The 13,255-nt window shown below is 42.9% G+C and overlaps 1 protein-coding gene across 2 annotated transcripts; it reads right to left on the reverse strand.

The window, feature by feature from the left end:
* Positions 1–4,512: 4,512 nt before the first annotated feature.
* LOC139549529 (T-lymphocyte activation antigen CD86) lies at positions 4,513–11,370 on the reverse strand. Of its 2 annotated transcripts, none has more exons than XM_071360115.1 (8): positions 11,271–11,370; positions 9,187–9,218; positions 8,674–8,723; positions 7,938–8,240; positions 7,331–7,609; positions 7,087–7,218; positions 6,574–6,601; positions 4,513–5,744 (listed from the first exon to the last, which is right to left on the reverse strand). In XM_071360115.1, exons 1-8 carry the CDS (start codon positions 11,277–11,279, stop codon positions 5,726–5,728), a joined length of 852 nt encoding a protein of 283 aa, XP_071216216.1. In that variant the 5' UTR covers positions 11,280–11,370; the 3' UTR covers positions 4,513–5,725. The 2 variants fall into 2 exon arrangements, with proteins under 2 accessions (XP_071216216.1, XP_071216218.1); XM_071360117.1 differs by having other exon boundaries at positions 5,600–5,744; positions 7,087–7,124.
* Between the last annotated feature and the right edge of the window lie 1,885 nt (positions 11,371–13,255).

Raw genomic sequence — 13,255 nt, forward strand, 5'->3', positions numbered from 1 at the left:
AAAACAAAATAATAAACGAACAAACGAAACGTGAAGAAAATGCAGTGCTCACAGGCACTACACAAAAACAAGATCCCACAAAGCACAAAGGGGAAATGGCTGCCTAAATATGATCCCCATTCAGAAACAACGATAAACAGCTGCCTCTGATTGGGAACCATACCAGGCCAACATAGAAATATAATTACCTAGATGACCCACCCTAGTCACACCCCGACCTAACCAACATAGAGAATAAAAAGCTCTCTATGGTCAGGGCGTGACAGATACAGTCACAGGCTGACATGCATGTTACTAACATTTTCCCTCCGTGTACATCTAAGTGCAATACGTGCTACTTTGTTCTGGACCAACTTACCTACTGTCTGTCCTTCTTTGCCGCACATGACCACACAGCTGGGCCTACCCACTAGGGAGCCAGGCAAAGCCAATGAGAATGAGTTTTTTCCCCACAAAAGGTCTTTATTACAGACATAAATAATCTTCAGCTGGACACCAGCACACTGGACACCAGCATTCCCAGTGTGCTGGTGTCCATGGTCCTATAGTCCCAGTGGTAACTAGATGAGTGGGTGGTGTGCTGGTGTCCATGGTCCTATAGTCCCAGTGGTAACTAGATGAGTGTGTGCTGTGCTGGTGTCCATGGCCCTAAAGTCCCAGTGGTAACTAGATGAGTCTGTGGTGTGCTGGTATCCATGGTACTAAAGTCCCAGTGGTAACTAGATAAGTCCGTGGTGTGCTGGTGTCCATGGTCTTAAAGTCCCAGTAGTAACTAGATGAGTCCGTCATGTGCTGGTGTCCATGTCCTAAAGTCCCAGTGGTAACTAGATGAGTCCGTGGTGTGCTGGTGTCCATGGTCTTAAAGTCCCAGTAGTAACTAGATGAGTCTGTGGTGTGCTGGTGTCCATGGTCTTAAAGTCCCAGTGGTAACTAGATGAGTCTGTGGTGTGCTGGTGTCCATGGCCCTAAAGTCCCAGTGGTAACTAGATGAGTCTGTGGTGTGCTGGTGTCCATGGCCCTAAAGTCCCAGTGGTAACTAGATGAGTCCAAGTTGTGCTGGTGTCCATGGCCCTAAAGTCCCAGTGGTAACTAGATGAGTCTGTGGTGTGCTGGTATCCATGGCCCTAAAGTCCCAGTGGTAACTAGATGAGTCCGTCGTGTGCTGGTGTCCATGGCCCTAAAGTCCCAGTGGTAACTAGATGAGTCTGTGGTGTGCTGGTGTCCATGGCCCTAAAGTCCCAGTGGTAACTAGATGAGTCCAAGTTGTGCTGGTGTCCATGGCCCTAAAGTCCCAGTGGTAACTAGATGAGTCTGTGGTGTGCTGGTATCCATGGCCCTAAAGTCCCAGTGGTAACTAGATGAGTCCGTCGTGTGCTGGTGTCCATGGTCCTAAAGTCCCAGTGGTAACTAGATGAGTCCGTGGTGTGCTGGTGTCCATGGTCCTAAAGTCCCAGTGGTAACTAGATAAGTCCGTGGTGTGCTGGTGTCCATGGTCTTAAAGTCCCAGTAGTAACTAGATGAGTCCGTCATGTGCTGGTGTCCATGGTCCTAAAGTCCCAGTGGTAACTAGATGAGTCTGTGGTGTGCTGGTATCCATGGCCCTAAAGTCCCAGTGGCAACTCGATGAGTCAGTGGTGTGCTGGTGTCCATGGCCCTAAAGTCCCAGTGGTAACTAGATAAGTCCGTGGCGTGCTGGTGTCCATGGTCTTAAAGTCCCAGTAGTAACTAGATGAGTCCGTCATGTGCTGGTGTCCATGGTCCTAAAGTCCCAGTGGTAACTAGATGAGTCTGTGGTGTGCTGGTATCCATGGCCCTAAAGTCCCAGTGGCAACTCGATGAGTCAGTGGTGTGCTGGTGTCCATGGCCCTAAAGTCCCAGTGGTAACTAGATGAGTCCAAGTTGTGCTGGTGTCCATGGCCCTAAAGTCCCAGTGGTAACTAGATGAGTCTGTGGTGTGCTGGTATCCATGGCCCTAAAGTCCCAGTGGTAACTAGATGAGTCCAAGTTGTGCTGGTGTCCATGGCCCTAAAGTCCCAGTGGTAACTAGATGAGTCTGTGGTGTGCTGGTATCCATGGCCCTAAAGTCCCAGTGGTAACTAGATGAGTCCGTCGTGTGCTGGTGTCCATGGTCCTAAAGTCCCAGTGGTAACTAGATGAGTCCATGGTGTGCTGGTGTCCATGGTCCTAAAGTCCCAGTGGTAACTAGATAAGTCCGTGGTGTGCTGGTGTCCATGGTCTTAAAGTCCCAGTAGTAACTAGATGAGTCCGTCATGTGCTGGTGTCCATGGTCCTAAAGTCCCAGTGGCAACTCGATGAGTCAGTGGTGTGCTGGTGTCCATGGTCCTAAAATCCCAGTAGTAACTAGATAAGTCCGTGGTGTGCTGGTGTCCATAGTCTTAAAGTCCCAGTAGTAACTAGATAAGTCCGTGGTGTGCTGGTGTCCATGGTCTTAAAGTCCCAGTGGTAACTAGATGAGTCCGTGATGTGCTAGCTCTGTTTGATGTATTGATATATGACTGGCAGCTCAGAATGATTAGACTGCCTGCTGTCATTGGGTCAAAGTGATGTCTAACCTTTAGTGTGCATCAGTGTGCATCTGTGTGTGTGTGTGTGTGTGTGTGTGTGTGTGTGTGTGTGTGTGTGTGTGTGTGTGTGTGTGTGTGTGTGTGTGTGTGTGTGTGTGTGTGTGTGTGTGTGTGTGTGTGTGTGTGTGTGTGTGTGTGTGTGTGTATGTATGTGTGTACCGTACATGTATACTTGTTATGACAGTAAATGTAAAAGTCTTAAGCAGTGTTATTAATAAACAGTGACTTTTATTAACAACTCAGGTTTCCAGCATCACACACAGCAGACATAGAATCTACACTCGTGACTGTAGCTCGGTCCCAAAGGGTTTGTCTGAGAATCTCTGATCGGAATTGAAGCCTCTCAGTGGTATTCCCATCTGAGTATTCATCACCACAGCCCCACCCACCCTCCACCCCCACCCCACCTCTGCTCAGCTGTGTGTATGCCCTCCTCCCACTTCTCAGTGGAAAGGTCAAAGGTTAGAAGCCAAAGTGGTGATAAATACTTCCAGGTCATCTCTTGCTCCAAGGGTCAGAGTTGTCCTATAGGAACCGTAACATACCTTCCTAAAATGGCTGAAACAATCAATCAGTTCAAACATTGTCAGTTCAGTTCACCCAGCTCTCATATGCTGGGTGTTGTTGTGATTGTGAAATGCATGGATCTATTTTTAGAGGAATAGAGAACCTTGCCTGCTGCTGATCATATTTCAGCTCTGCTCTCCTGAATCGATCTCTTGTCCTACGTGCTTTGTGCTTTGGCTCTCTCAGCCCTAAACTCATTTAGTTGACATTCTGAAGTGGAATAATCTCATTAGGCTGTTGTTTGGTGTTGGCCACAGTAGACTGGAGCAGAGGTTTCCTCTCTGTAAAGGAACACAGACAGTAAGTTGTGCCAGCTCAGTGGTCTGTAGACGTGTGTAAAATGGAGCGATTATTCAAGGGCTCCACCATCATTATATCGGCTTCCTTCTGACTCCTCTGACTATTCCTGCGCGTGTGTGTGTCTGCAGAAACAGGCCAAACTGGTTAATTTACTAGTGTTTCTAGAATAATCTGGTGTGTGTCTACCAGGAGGATGAGTGGAGGCACTCTGTTTCAATTTATTTTCTTTGGGTTAGACCAGGGAGGGAGGGAGGGAGGGAGAAGGAGAGAGGGAGAGAGAGAGAGAGAGAGAGAGAGAGAGAGAGAGGGGCTGTTACATTCCTGAAGTCTAAGCAGGCTGGAGTGATTGTGCTGTTTAATGTAAACACAGGGGAGGGACCGACTGGCACAATGATTCATGTGAGAGATGGAGGAGGAGGGTAGAGATAGACAGGGATTGAGAGATAGTAGGGAGGGAGAGGAGAGAGGGGGGGGTGGGAGGGAGAGAGAGAGAGAGAAAGCGAGAGAGAGAAAGGTAAAGAGATGTGTGGTTTCTCCCTACTGTGCGAGTTAGCTCTGGTCCGTAGGTTTGATTAAAAGGTAAGTGGTGCCAGACCACACCATTCTCTTATCCCAATAAACACTGAAACTGTCTGCTGAATGGAGAGTATCATTTCTCTTTTCCTTTCCTCTCACATCTTCCCCTTATCTCTTCATTCCAGTCAGAGGCAGTCAGACAAGCTGTTTGCAGTAGACACAAAGGTGGAAGAAATGGCATTGAACAACATTGGATCTACAGACTACCCTTTTTCAGCATGTATAAGACAGGTCACAAGTACTACTATAAGGCTCTTCAGTCTGTAGAGTGGGTGAGTATAAATCTGTGGTGAGGCTGACATCTGCTGGTTAACACTGATACTGCAATTTGATGTTATAATTACACCATACTATAACATGGATGGGCAACTGATGAGGGTGGGGGCCACAACAAAAACTGAACTCATCATTAGGGACCACACTGGCTCGTGGGTCTACATACCCACATCCATACCCACACATGCAGTCAGAGCCGGCCCTAGCCTTTTGGGGGTTCTAAGTTAAATTTATTGGGAAAAGATGCAGATTCAAAACTCAATTTTGAAATGTAACCTTGTGTAGTCTACTATTCTAACTTTAAACAGTAAATTAAGCCCCCGACTGAGTTCCTAACAGAATTGATCCACAGTCCTACAAAAGGTGTTGTCAACAGCTCCACCACTTATTTATAGCAAAGTAGACCATTTTTAATAGCTATTAAAAAGTTGAAAGACATAATTTAACATTAATAACTTATTCATAACTTATATAAAATAATACAAATATTATGTGCCCTCAAGATTACCTTACACGAGAACAACATATTTCATATATTTACATACAAAAATGTTTTGAAAATAATTCCAAAAAGAATCAAGACACATTGTTACACACGTTCAGCATTCGTCTTCAGCCCACAAACACTGAAAAACCAGCACCTGTAAGTCCTTAAATCTGGAATTCTAGAGGTAAAACTGCCACGTCCATTTGCGATATTACAACAACAAAGATGTTACTTCAAACAAAGAACACAGTTTTTTTCCCCCTTTGACATCATTTCACGTGCGATAGAAGAACAGCGCATGTATGCTCATCTGCCCCGTTTAAAAAAGAAATGTGGGGTATGTGGGGTGGACTCGGACCTAGTGGGAGAGGCTGGTATTGGATCTGAAATAAGATCTACTACGGACAGACACATTCACTTCCTGTATTTACTTCCAGTATTCACTTCCAGTATTCATCAGTCAGTTGAATACAGTCAATCCCTGATAAGTGTACACTTCTCTAAAGTGCAGTGCATGTTTCTAGTCCTAATACAAACACAATACAAATACTAGATATGTTGCCTTGGATACTACATACCCTACATACCCTGGTTTAGTGCACACATTGAGGACAGTCATTGCACTTCTAGTTTTCATTGGTTCTTCTGTGGAACTCAGTCACTTGAACATACTATTTAAATATTTATACAATTGTCAGTCTTCCTCAACACCGTGAAAACACCCCTGAACTCCAGCTTACCATCCAGCGTGTAGAGGAAAGCTAACATAGTTTCCAACAGCAACAAGTCCAGGCAATGGTTAGGTCACCTCAGCAACCCCTTTACCATGTCCCATTAGAAGGCAGTATCCAATGAGTTCAGATTTATAATTATCATATCAAATGATAGAACCTTCCACATTCTGCCTTCCAAATGTTCAAGTTTCTGGGTTCCTTCAGGTCAGCTGTACATTTCTGGGAAACAGAGAAGAAGAAAGAGAGGAGAAGAAGAAAGAGAGGAGAGGAAGAAAGAGAGGAGAGGAAGAAAGAAAGGAGAGGAAGAAAGAGAGGAGAGGAAGACAGAGAGGAGAAGAAGAAAGAGAGGAGAAGAAGAAAGAGAGGAGAGGAAGAAAGAGAGGAGAGGAAGAAAGAGAGGAGAGGAAGAAAGAGAGGAGAAGAAGAAAGAGAGGAGAGGAAGAAAGAGAGGAGAAGAAGAAAGAGAGAAGAAGAAAGAGAGGAGAGGAAGAAAGAGAGGAGAGGAAGAAAGAGAGGAGAAGAAGAAAGAGAGGAGAAGAAGAAAGAGAGGAGAGGAAGAAAGAGAGGAGAGGAAGAAAGAGAGGAGAGGAAGAAAGAGAGGAGAAGAAGAAAGAGAGGAGAAGAATGAAACAAAACAAAACCATTTTTAGTACTTGGTCAGTTGCACAGGTTATCTAAACCAATGTCACGCTTTTGATCTTATCCCACTGGGCAGACTTCAGTTCAACGTCTAGTTCTGATTTACATTTGGTCGAGTAGTCAACTAATGTGAATTCAAAGTGAAATCAACGTGAATTCAATGTGAAATCAACAAGACAATTCACCATGTCATTGGATTCAGGTTCAAAGTTTGATGAAAAAAAGACAAAATGCCCTTACGTTGATTACTTTTTGCAAATCCAATTAGTTTTCCACGTTGACTCAACGTCATTACATCGATTTTTTGGGGGTTGACACGACGTGGAAACAACGTCGACTGATCCAGTTTTTTCCCAGTGGGATGTATTTATCCTGTGAGTTTGAGTGAAACAGTGAAACAGATACTCACTCATCTGAACTTGCTGCTCCCTTCCCTCCTGGAGAAACAGAAAGATATAGACGGGTTGGTTGTTTAGCAACAAAACGGATGTGTGCGCAACTATGCGGCAAAACAGACAGGGTTGGCTTAGACTGTTGACAACATGTAAACTATATTTAGTCTCTAAATGTTTATTGAAAAAGAAATACATTTTCACGATGAACACTTGTCTCTCAATACATAGTTACAGTTGTTGGTTAGCTATCTCAAAACAAGACGAGGTATCAACAATAACATGCAAAGAGCTGAAACGAGCCACCTACGAGTCCCCACATGGCAGCTCCTTGTCATTGTTGCTAGCTAACGGACCTTTCAGAATCATAGCAACACACACCTTCCATGCCACATCGATGCGCATAACGTTGTCCGCCAACCCATCTATATGTTTTGTGAATTTATAGATATTTATATTTTATCCTGCCGGTCCGATTTCCAAGGGACAATACTGTCTGTCTGCTCTATCACAAGTAATGTCATCCTTACCTTGAGTACCTCTGGCTGTGTGAGCCTTCTTTTTCTTGCTGTTAGATACCAGAACCAGGAAGCACAGCAGAACAGCAGCGATCACAGAGACAGCAGAGATCACAGAGACAACAGAGATATCAGGAGGCCTGCCTATTGTAGATAAATAAAATATATGTAAGGTTTCAAATTCATTTACTTGACAGAAATGTACAATGTTATACATTGAATGACAGTGATAGAGACACAGTCTCTCAGTCCTCACAGACAGTGTGTTCCTGTGAGAGGGCGCCCCCTACAGCACAGCTGAGGTTCAGCCGGGGTCCGGAGGAGCAGTTGACGGATATGGAACTGAAGACAGAGAACAGCATAGAGATCGGGTCTCTCACTTCACTGCTGTTCACTGCTCCCCAGTGGCTCTGGTTCAGAGGAGGGTTCAGGCTCCACTCAACATCCCTACGAGGGTAACCGTTGTCGGAGGAACATGTCACCAAGCATCTGCCGTTGTCACAGGCCACTGTTACATTGGGGATGCTGTAGTTTGCTGTAGAGGGGGAGAGATGGAAAGGGAGGAGAGCGGAGCGAGAGAAGGAAAGGATTTGATATTTTCTTGGTTTTACTTCCTCTAACTGAAAACACAAAACAAGGGCAAAACAACACAAGCCAGTCTAAGTGATAGCTAATTATAGCTTTCGTTTTGTCTTCTCTTTTTAGTGAATGTATCTATGGTTTGGGCTATTACAAGCACACATCTGACAGAACCAGCTTTTTCCCCCTCATCCAGAAAGCTATGTTCCACATGTGGGAGAATAAAACAGAAAAATGAATTAAACACAAACATGGTAAGAGAGTTTGAACTGAGGTAATGTTACCTGTCACATTGAGCTGTATGTTCTCCTGGTTGTTCTTGGTTGGGTATCCGATGTGGCATTCGTACAGCCCCTCATCTGACAGCCGTATACTCCACAGCTTCATCGTTCCCTGTGTGTGGTCTACTTGAGTACGGTTTGCATAATCAGGGTGAGGGGATGGTAAGTCCCTCGTCTTATGGTAGCCATTAATGAACTCGTCTGGGTCAGGTCTCTGTATATACAGGTGGATTGGGAGTCTCTGGAGGTCAGAGATACAGGGTAGGGTCACAGCCCCACCCACCTCTCCTATCACCATGGTGACATCTGAGAGAGAAGGGGAAAGAGGTTAGAGGTTAGGGAAGGGTTGGGTTGGGGGAGGGTAGACATTAGGCAGTTCCTTTTTTCCCCCCTCCCTTATCTATCTGACACATTTGCCCTTTTCTCTCATCTGAAAGTGTCTGGTACATTCCCTTCTACTGAATAGATAACATTATGGTTCAGATGTTATTGCAAATCCACTCTTACAGGGAAATCGTACACAGACACACACATGCAGGTATGCACACACGCACACACACGCGCACGCACGCACGCACGCACGCACGCACGCACGCACACACACACACACACACACACACACACACACACACACACACACACACACACTCAGCCAAGTATCTCCAACAGTAAAGCTCTGATCAGATTAAGTGGCAGGTATCATGATGTCATATTCTTTGACAGTTGATTCAATTCTTACCTTTACTTTGAATGAGCGGAACCGATACCAGGTATATGACGACACACCTTCTGTAAACCATAACAACATTACAATCAGCTGAGTACTGTTAGGTGAGGTCACTGGCATGGTTACGGGAAGCATTCTTATTTCCTAATAACCTGTTTCCAGAAACACACTCATAAATGTTATTAATATTATCCTTCAATTACAGGCACACATTCCTCCAGCTTTCAGGAATGTACTGTATACCAAGGAAACACAGAGAAAACTGAAATTCCACTGGAGACCCACAGCGCCATTCTCTCTATCGGATACTGTCACCACACAACCATGTAAACAAGCTATGAAGAGATCTGACTCTAGATAGTGTGAAATGCACTCTACAAATTAAATATTATTCTTATTAAAAAACGTATCATTGTATCAAAATGAACCAATACAGTTGCCAACGACTGCAAATAACCAAGATTTAAAGATACACCTCAGCCACAGTCCCGCCATAATCATGGTCACACGGTGAGTACTACTTACCGAAGCAGCCGACACGCACAGATCCCATAGTCCTGCAGAAAACACAGACACATTCATTCAAACAGCAGCACTCACAACCAATGATCAGGTTTCATATGATCAGATTCATATCATGGTAAATATACACTCAGAAATGACATGAGAGTTTGCTTATTAATCCTCAGCTAATATGGTGAGATACAAAAAGTAATTAAGAAAAATCTTCATTCTATATTTATTATAATAACCAAGTTAAAGAAATTAATAAGAATTGAGAGAAATTCTGTCTCCATGGATACTCTGTTCCCTAATAGTCAGTCAAGAAACCCCTAAGGGAAATCCCAAGACAAGGGAGTTACTTCAGGAAATTCTTTGCTACTGTGTGGTAGGCCTAAACGCAGGGCCCAGTTTTTCAAAAGTTATCTATTCCTATTTCAGTTATAGGATAGGATTAAATGCATAGAAATATAACGAATAGAACGGGGGTCCCCATTCAAGTCAACGATTTGTCTATTCTATTCATTCTATTTCTATGCATTTAATCCTAACCAATAGGCAAAATCCATATATATAACTTTTTAAAAACTGGGTCCAGGTGATGAGTTTGATATCTAGACAATCTTGCGGCGCTGTACTAGTGCCTCGTGAGATATTTGTGGTCATGGTTTTTGATTCATCTCAGGGATTGGTAGTTAAGGATAGGAGTTCAGAGTTGTAGGTTTGGTTGATTTAACGTTAATCTGAAGAGAATCAAACAACAATTCCGTTCTTCAATCGTGTGTCTTTTACACATTGTCTTGCAAGGACTTTATTATGCGTTAAATACTTGAGTGTAAAGATCTAAAACGATTGCATCAGTAGAATGTGACAGGCCAGAGGATTGTGCGGGGGCAGACGAAGGGAACTGGCTTGGTTGTCAGATACGTTTCTAATTAATAAGTCAGGGGGAATCCCCAGAAATATACATCTTCATTGTTATGGTATCAGCTTGTAGGATGAGTTTTATGAACACAGGTTACAGTATCAACAGTACAGAGGAACTGTATATTGTTGCAGTATATTAAATATATTGCTATAATGCACACACATGAAAACAATCATACATAAAGAAAACATAAGCATGCACGTGTCTGCATTTGTGTGCATTCCTATTCATTTGTGTGCATTCCTATTCATTTGTGTGCATTCCTATTCATTTGTGTGCATTCCTATTCATTTGTGTATGCCTTCATCGTCAACTGAGCATGTAGCAAACAGTAGTTTCACACTGATCGTCATCCTGACACACACGGTTATGTTGCAGCGAGAGTGAGGTTGGTACTAGAAATATGCGGAGTGAGAAGTTTATGTTCATGTTTAATGTGTTACTCAGATAGCGGTCAATAAAAACTGAAATCCGTTATGAAATGTTGTAGTTTTATCAAAACATAAAATATGAAAACTTCAGAGTAATCTGACCATACGTAGGTGAAATCCACTGTGTGAAAATGTTTCACTTTATCCAAGTGATTGACAATGTTTGCAAATAAGCAATTTCAAACATATATAGTGCACTGTCCATGCAGCACGATTTACATATTAAACCACTTCGACAGAGATGACGATAAACGTTTATTTAAAATATACAATATGACACTACGGATGTTTTACACAGGCAGCCCAATTTTGCCAATAGTTTATCTTTTGACCAATCAGATCAGATCTTTTGCCAATAATTCGGCTTTTGACCATTCATAATATATCAGAATTGAGCTGCCTGTGTAAATGCAGCCAATCAGTTTCTATGGCTCCATAATCTGTTGGCTCCATGTCTCCAGATACTACAGTCAACCCTAAGAGTAGGAGTTACATCTCTACACCTATTGTTTTAGTTAATAACCTGAAACACCAACAACCTCCATTCATTCAAGATATATGATATAGTAGGTAAAACTGAATACCATAATATTCCATTATTTAATTAAACTGCTTCACCTTAACCTGCACTGTATTATCTAAGTAAATCTACAACAACAATAGCACCACCACTACAAGCCAGTCTGGAAGAGCTGTAAATATTTGTAACAGTTATAAAGCCTATGAGGGGGAAATAGAGACATTCTTACCACAGTCATGCTTTGCCTTTCTTAACAGCCGTAATGGAGTGTGAAGTCGGAGAGGTTGGCGTGTGATGTGTTCTCAGCACAGACAATCAGCCCCTCTTCCTTGAACATTCTGGGGGTGTGGCTTTAGCCAGGGAAAGTCCTTTTTGCTTTTCTAGTTGACTAATGTTGCCATTGTAGCATACAGCAGCTTATCAGAATTTGGTCCCTTTTCACAGCAGGGTGTGTTCGTATTGTGTGACTGGTGAAGGGGTGGGGTTAAGTTAAGACTCTCACTTCCCTATATACACTACTGTTCAAAAGTTTTAGAACACCTACTCATTCAAGGGTTTTTCTTTATTTTTACTATTTTCTACATTGTAGAATAATAGTGAAGACATCAAAACTGTGAAATAACACATATGGAATCATGTAGTAACCAAAAAAGTGTTTAGCAAATCAAAATATATTTTATAGTAGCCATCCTTTGCCTTGATGACAGCTTTGCACACTCTTGGCATTCTCTCAACCAGCTTCATGAGGTAGTCACCTGGAATGCATTTCAACTAACAGGTGTGCTTTCTTAAAAGTTAATTTGTGCAATTTATTTCCTTCTTAATGTTTAATTATTTAACCTTTATTTAACTAGGCAAGTCAGTTAAGAACAAATTCTTATTTACAATGACGGCCTACCCCGGCCAAACACGGATGACGCTGGGCCAATTGTGCTGTACCGGTACCTCCTGTATATATTCTCCTCACATTTACTCTGTACCGGTACCTCCTGTAAATAGCCTCCTCACGTTTAGTCTGTACCGGTACCCCCTGTATATAGCCTCCTCACATTTACTCTGTACCGGTACTCCCTGTATATAGCCTTCTATATACTACTCTGTACCGGTACCTCCTGTATATAGCCTCCTCACATTTACTCTCTACCGGTACCCCTTGTATATAGCCTCCTCACATTTACTCTGTACTGGTACCCCCTGTATATAGCCTCCTCACATTTACTCTGTACCGGTACCTCCTGTATATAGCCTTCTATATACTACTCTGTACCGGTACGTCCTGTATATAGCCTCCTCACATTTGCTCTATACCGGTACCTCCTGTATATAGCCTCCTCACATTTACTCTGTACCGGTACCTCCTGTATATAGCCTCCGCACATTTACTCTGTACCAGTACCTCCTGTATATAGCCTTCTATATACTACTCTGTACCGGTACCTCCTGTATATCGCCTTCTATATACTACTCCGTACCGGTACCTCCTGTATATAGTCTCGCTACTGTTATTTTTTTTGCTGCTTCTTTATTTTTTTTAATTATTTTCTACATTGTAGAATAATAGTGAAGACATCAAAACTGTGAAATAACACATATGGAATCATGTAGTAACCAAAAAAGTGTTTAGCAAATCAAAATATATTTTATAGTAGCCATCCTTTGCCTTGATGACAGCTTTGCACACTCTTGGCATTCTCTCAACCAGCTTCATGAGGTAGTCACCTGGAATGCATTTCAACTAACAGGTGTGCTTTCTTAAAAGTTAATTTGTGCAATTTATTTCCTTCTTAATGTTTAATTATTTAACCTTTATTTAACTAGGCAAGTCAGTTAAGAACAAATTCTTATTTACAATGACGGCCTACCCCGGCCAAACACGGATGACGCTGGGCCAATTGTGCTGTACCGGTACCTCCTGTATATATTCTCCTCACATTTACTCTGTACCGGTACCTCCTGTAAATAGCCTCCTCACGTTTAGTCTGTACCGGTACCCCCTGTATATAGCCTCCTCACATTTACTCTGTACCGGTACTCCCTGTATATAGCCTCCGCACATTTACTCTGTACTGGTACCCCCTGTATATAGCCTCCTCACATTTACTCTCTACCGGTACCCCTTGTATATAGCCTCCTCACATTTACTCTGTACTGGTACCCCCTGTATATAGCCTCCTCACATTTACTCTGTACCGGTACCTCCTGTATATAGCCTTC

This window comes from Salvelinus alpinus, chromosome 22, assembly GCF_045679555.1.
Source record: "Salvelinus alpinus chromosome 22, SLU_Salpinus.1, whole genome shotgun sequence".
In the NCBI taxonomy this organism is placed as follows: Eukaryota; Metazoa; Chordata; class Actinopteri; order Salmoniformes; family Salmonidae; genus Salvelinus; species Salvelinus alpinus.

Excerpts from the sequence above, each read along its gene's own strand:
- LOC139549529 (XM_071360115.1), bottom strand. Across the intron at positions 8,241-8,673 it reads TCCGCTCATTCAAAGTAAAG|ATGTCACCATGGTGATAGGA; the intron begins GTAAGAATTGAA and ends CTTCTCTCTCAG. Across the intron at positions 6,602-7,086 it reads CACAGCCAGAGGTACTCAAG|GAGGGAAGGGAGCAGCAAGT; the intron begins GTAAGGATGACA and ends CTGTTTCTCCAG.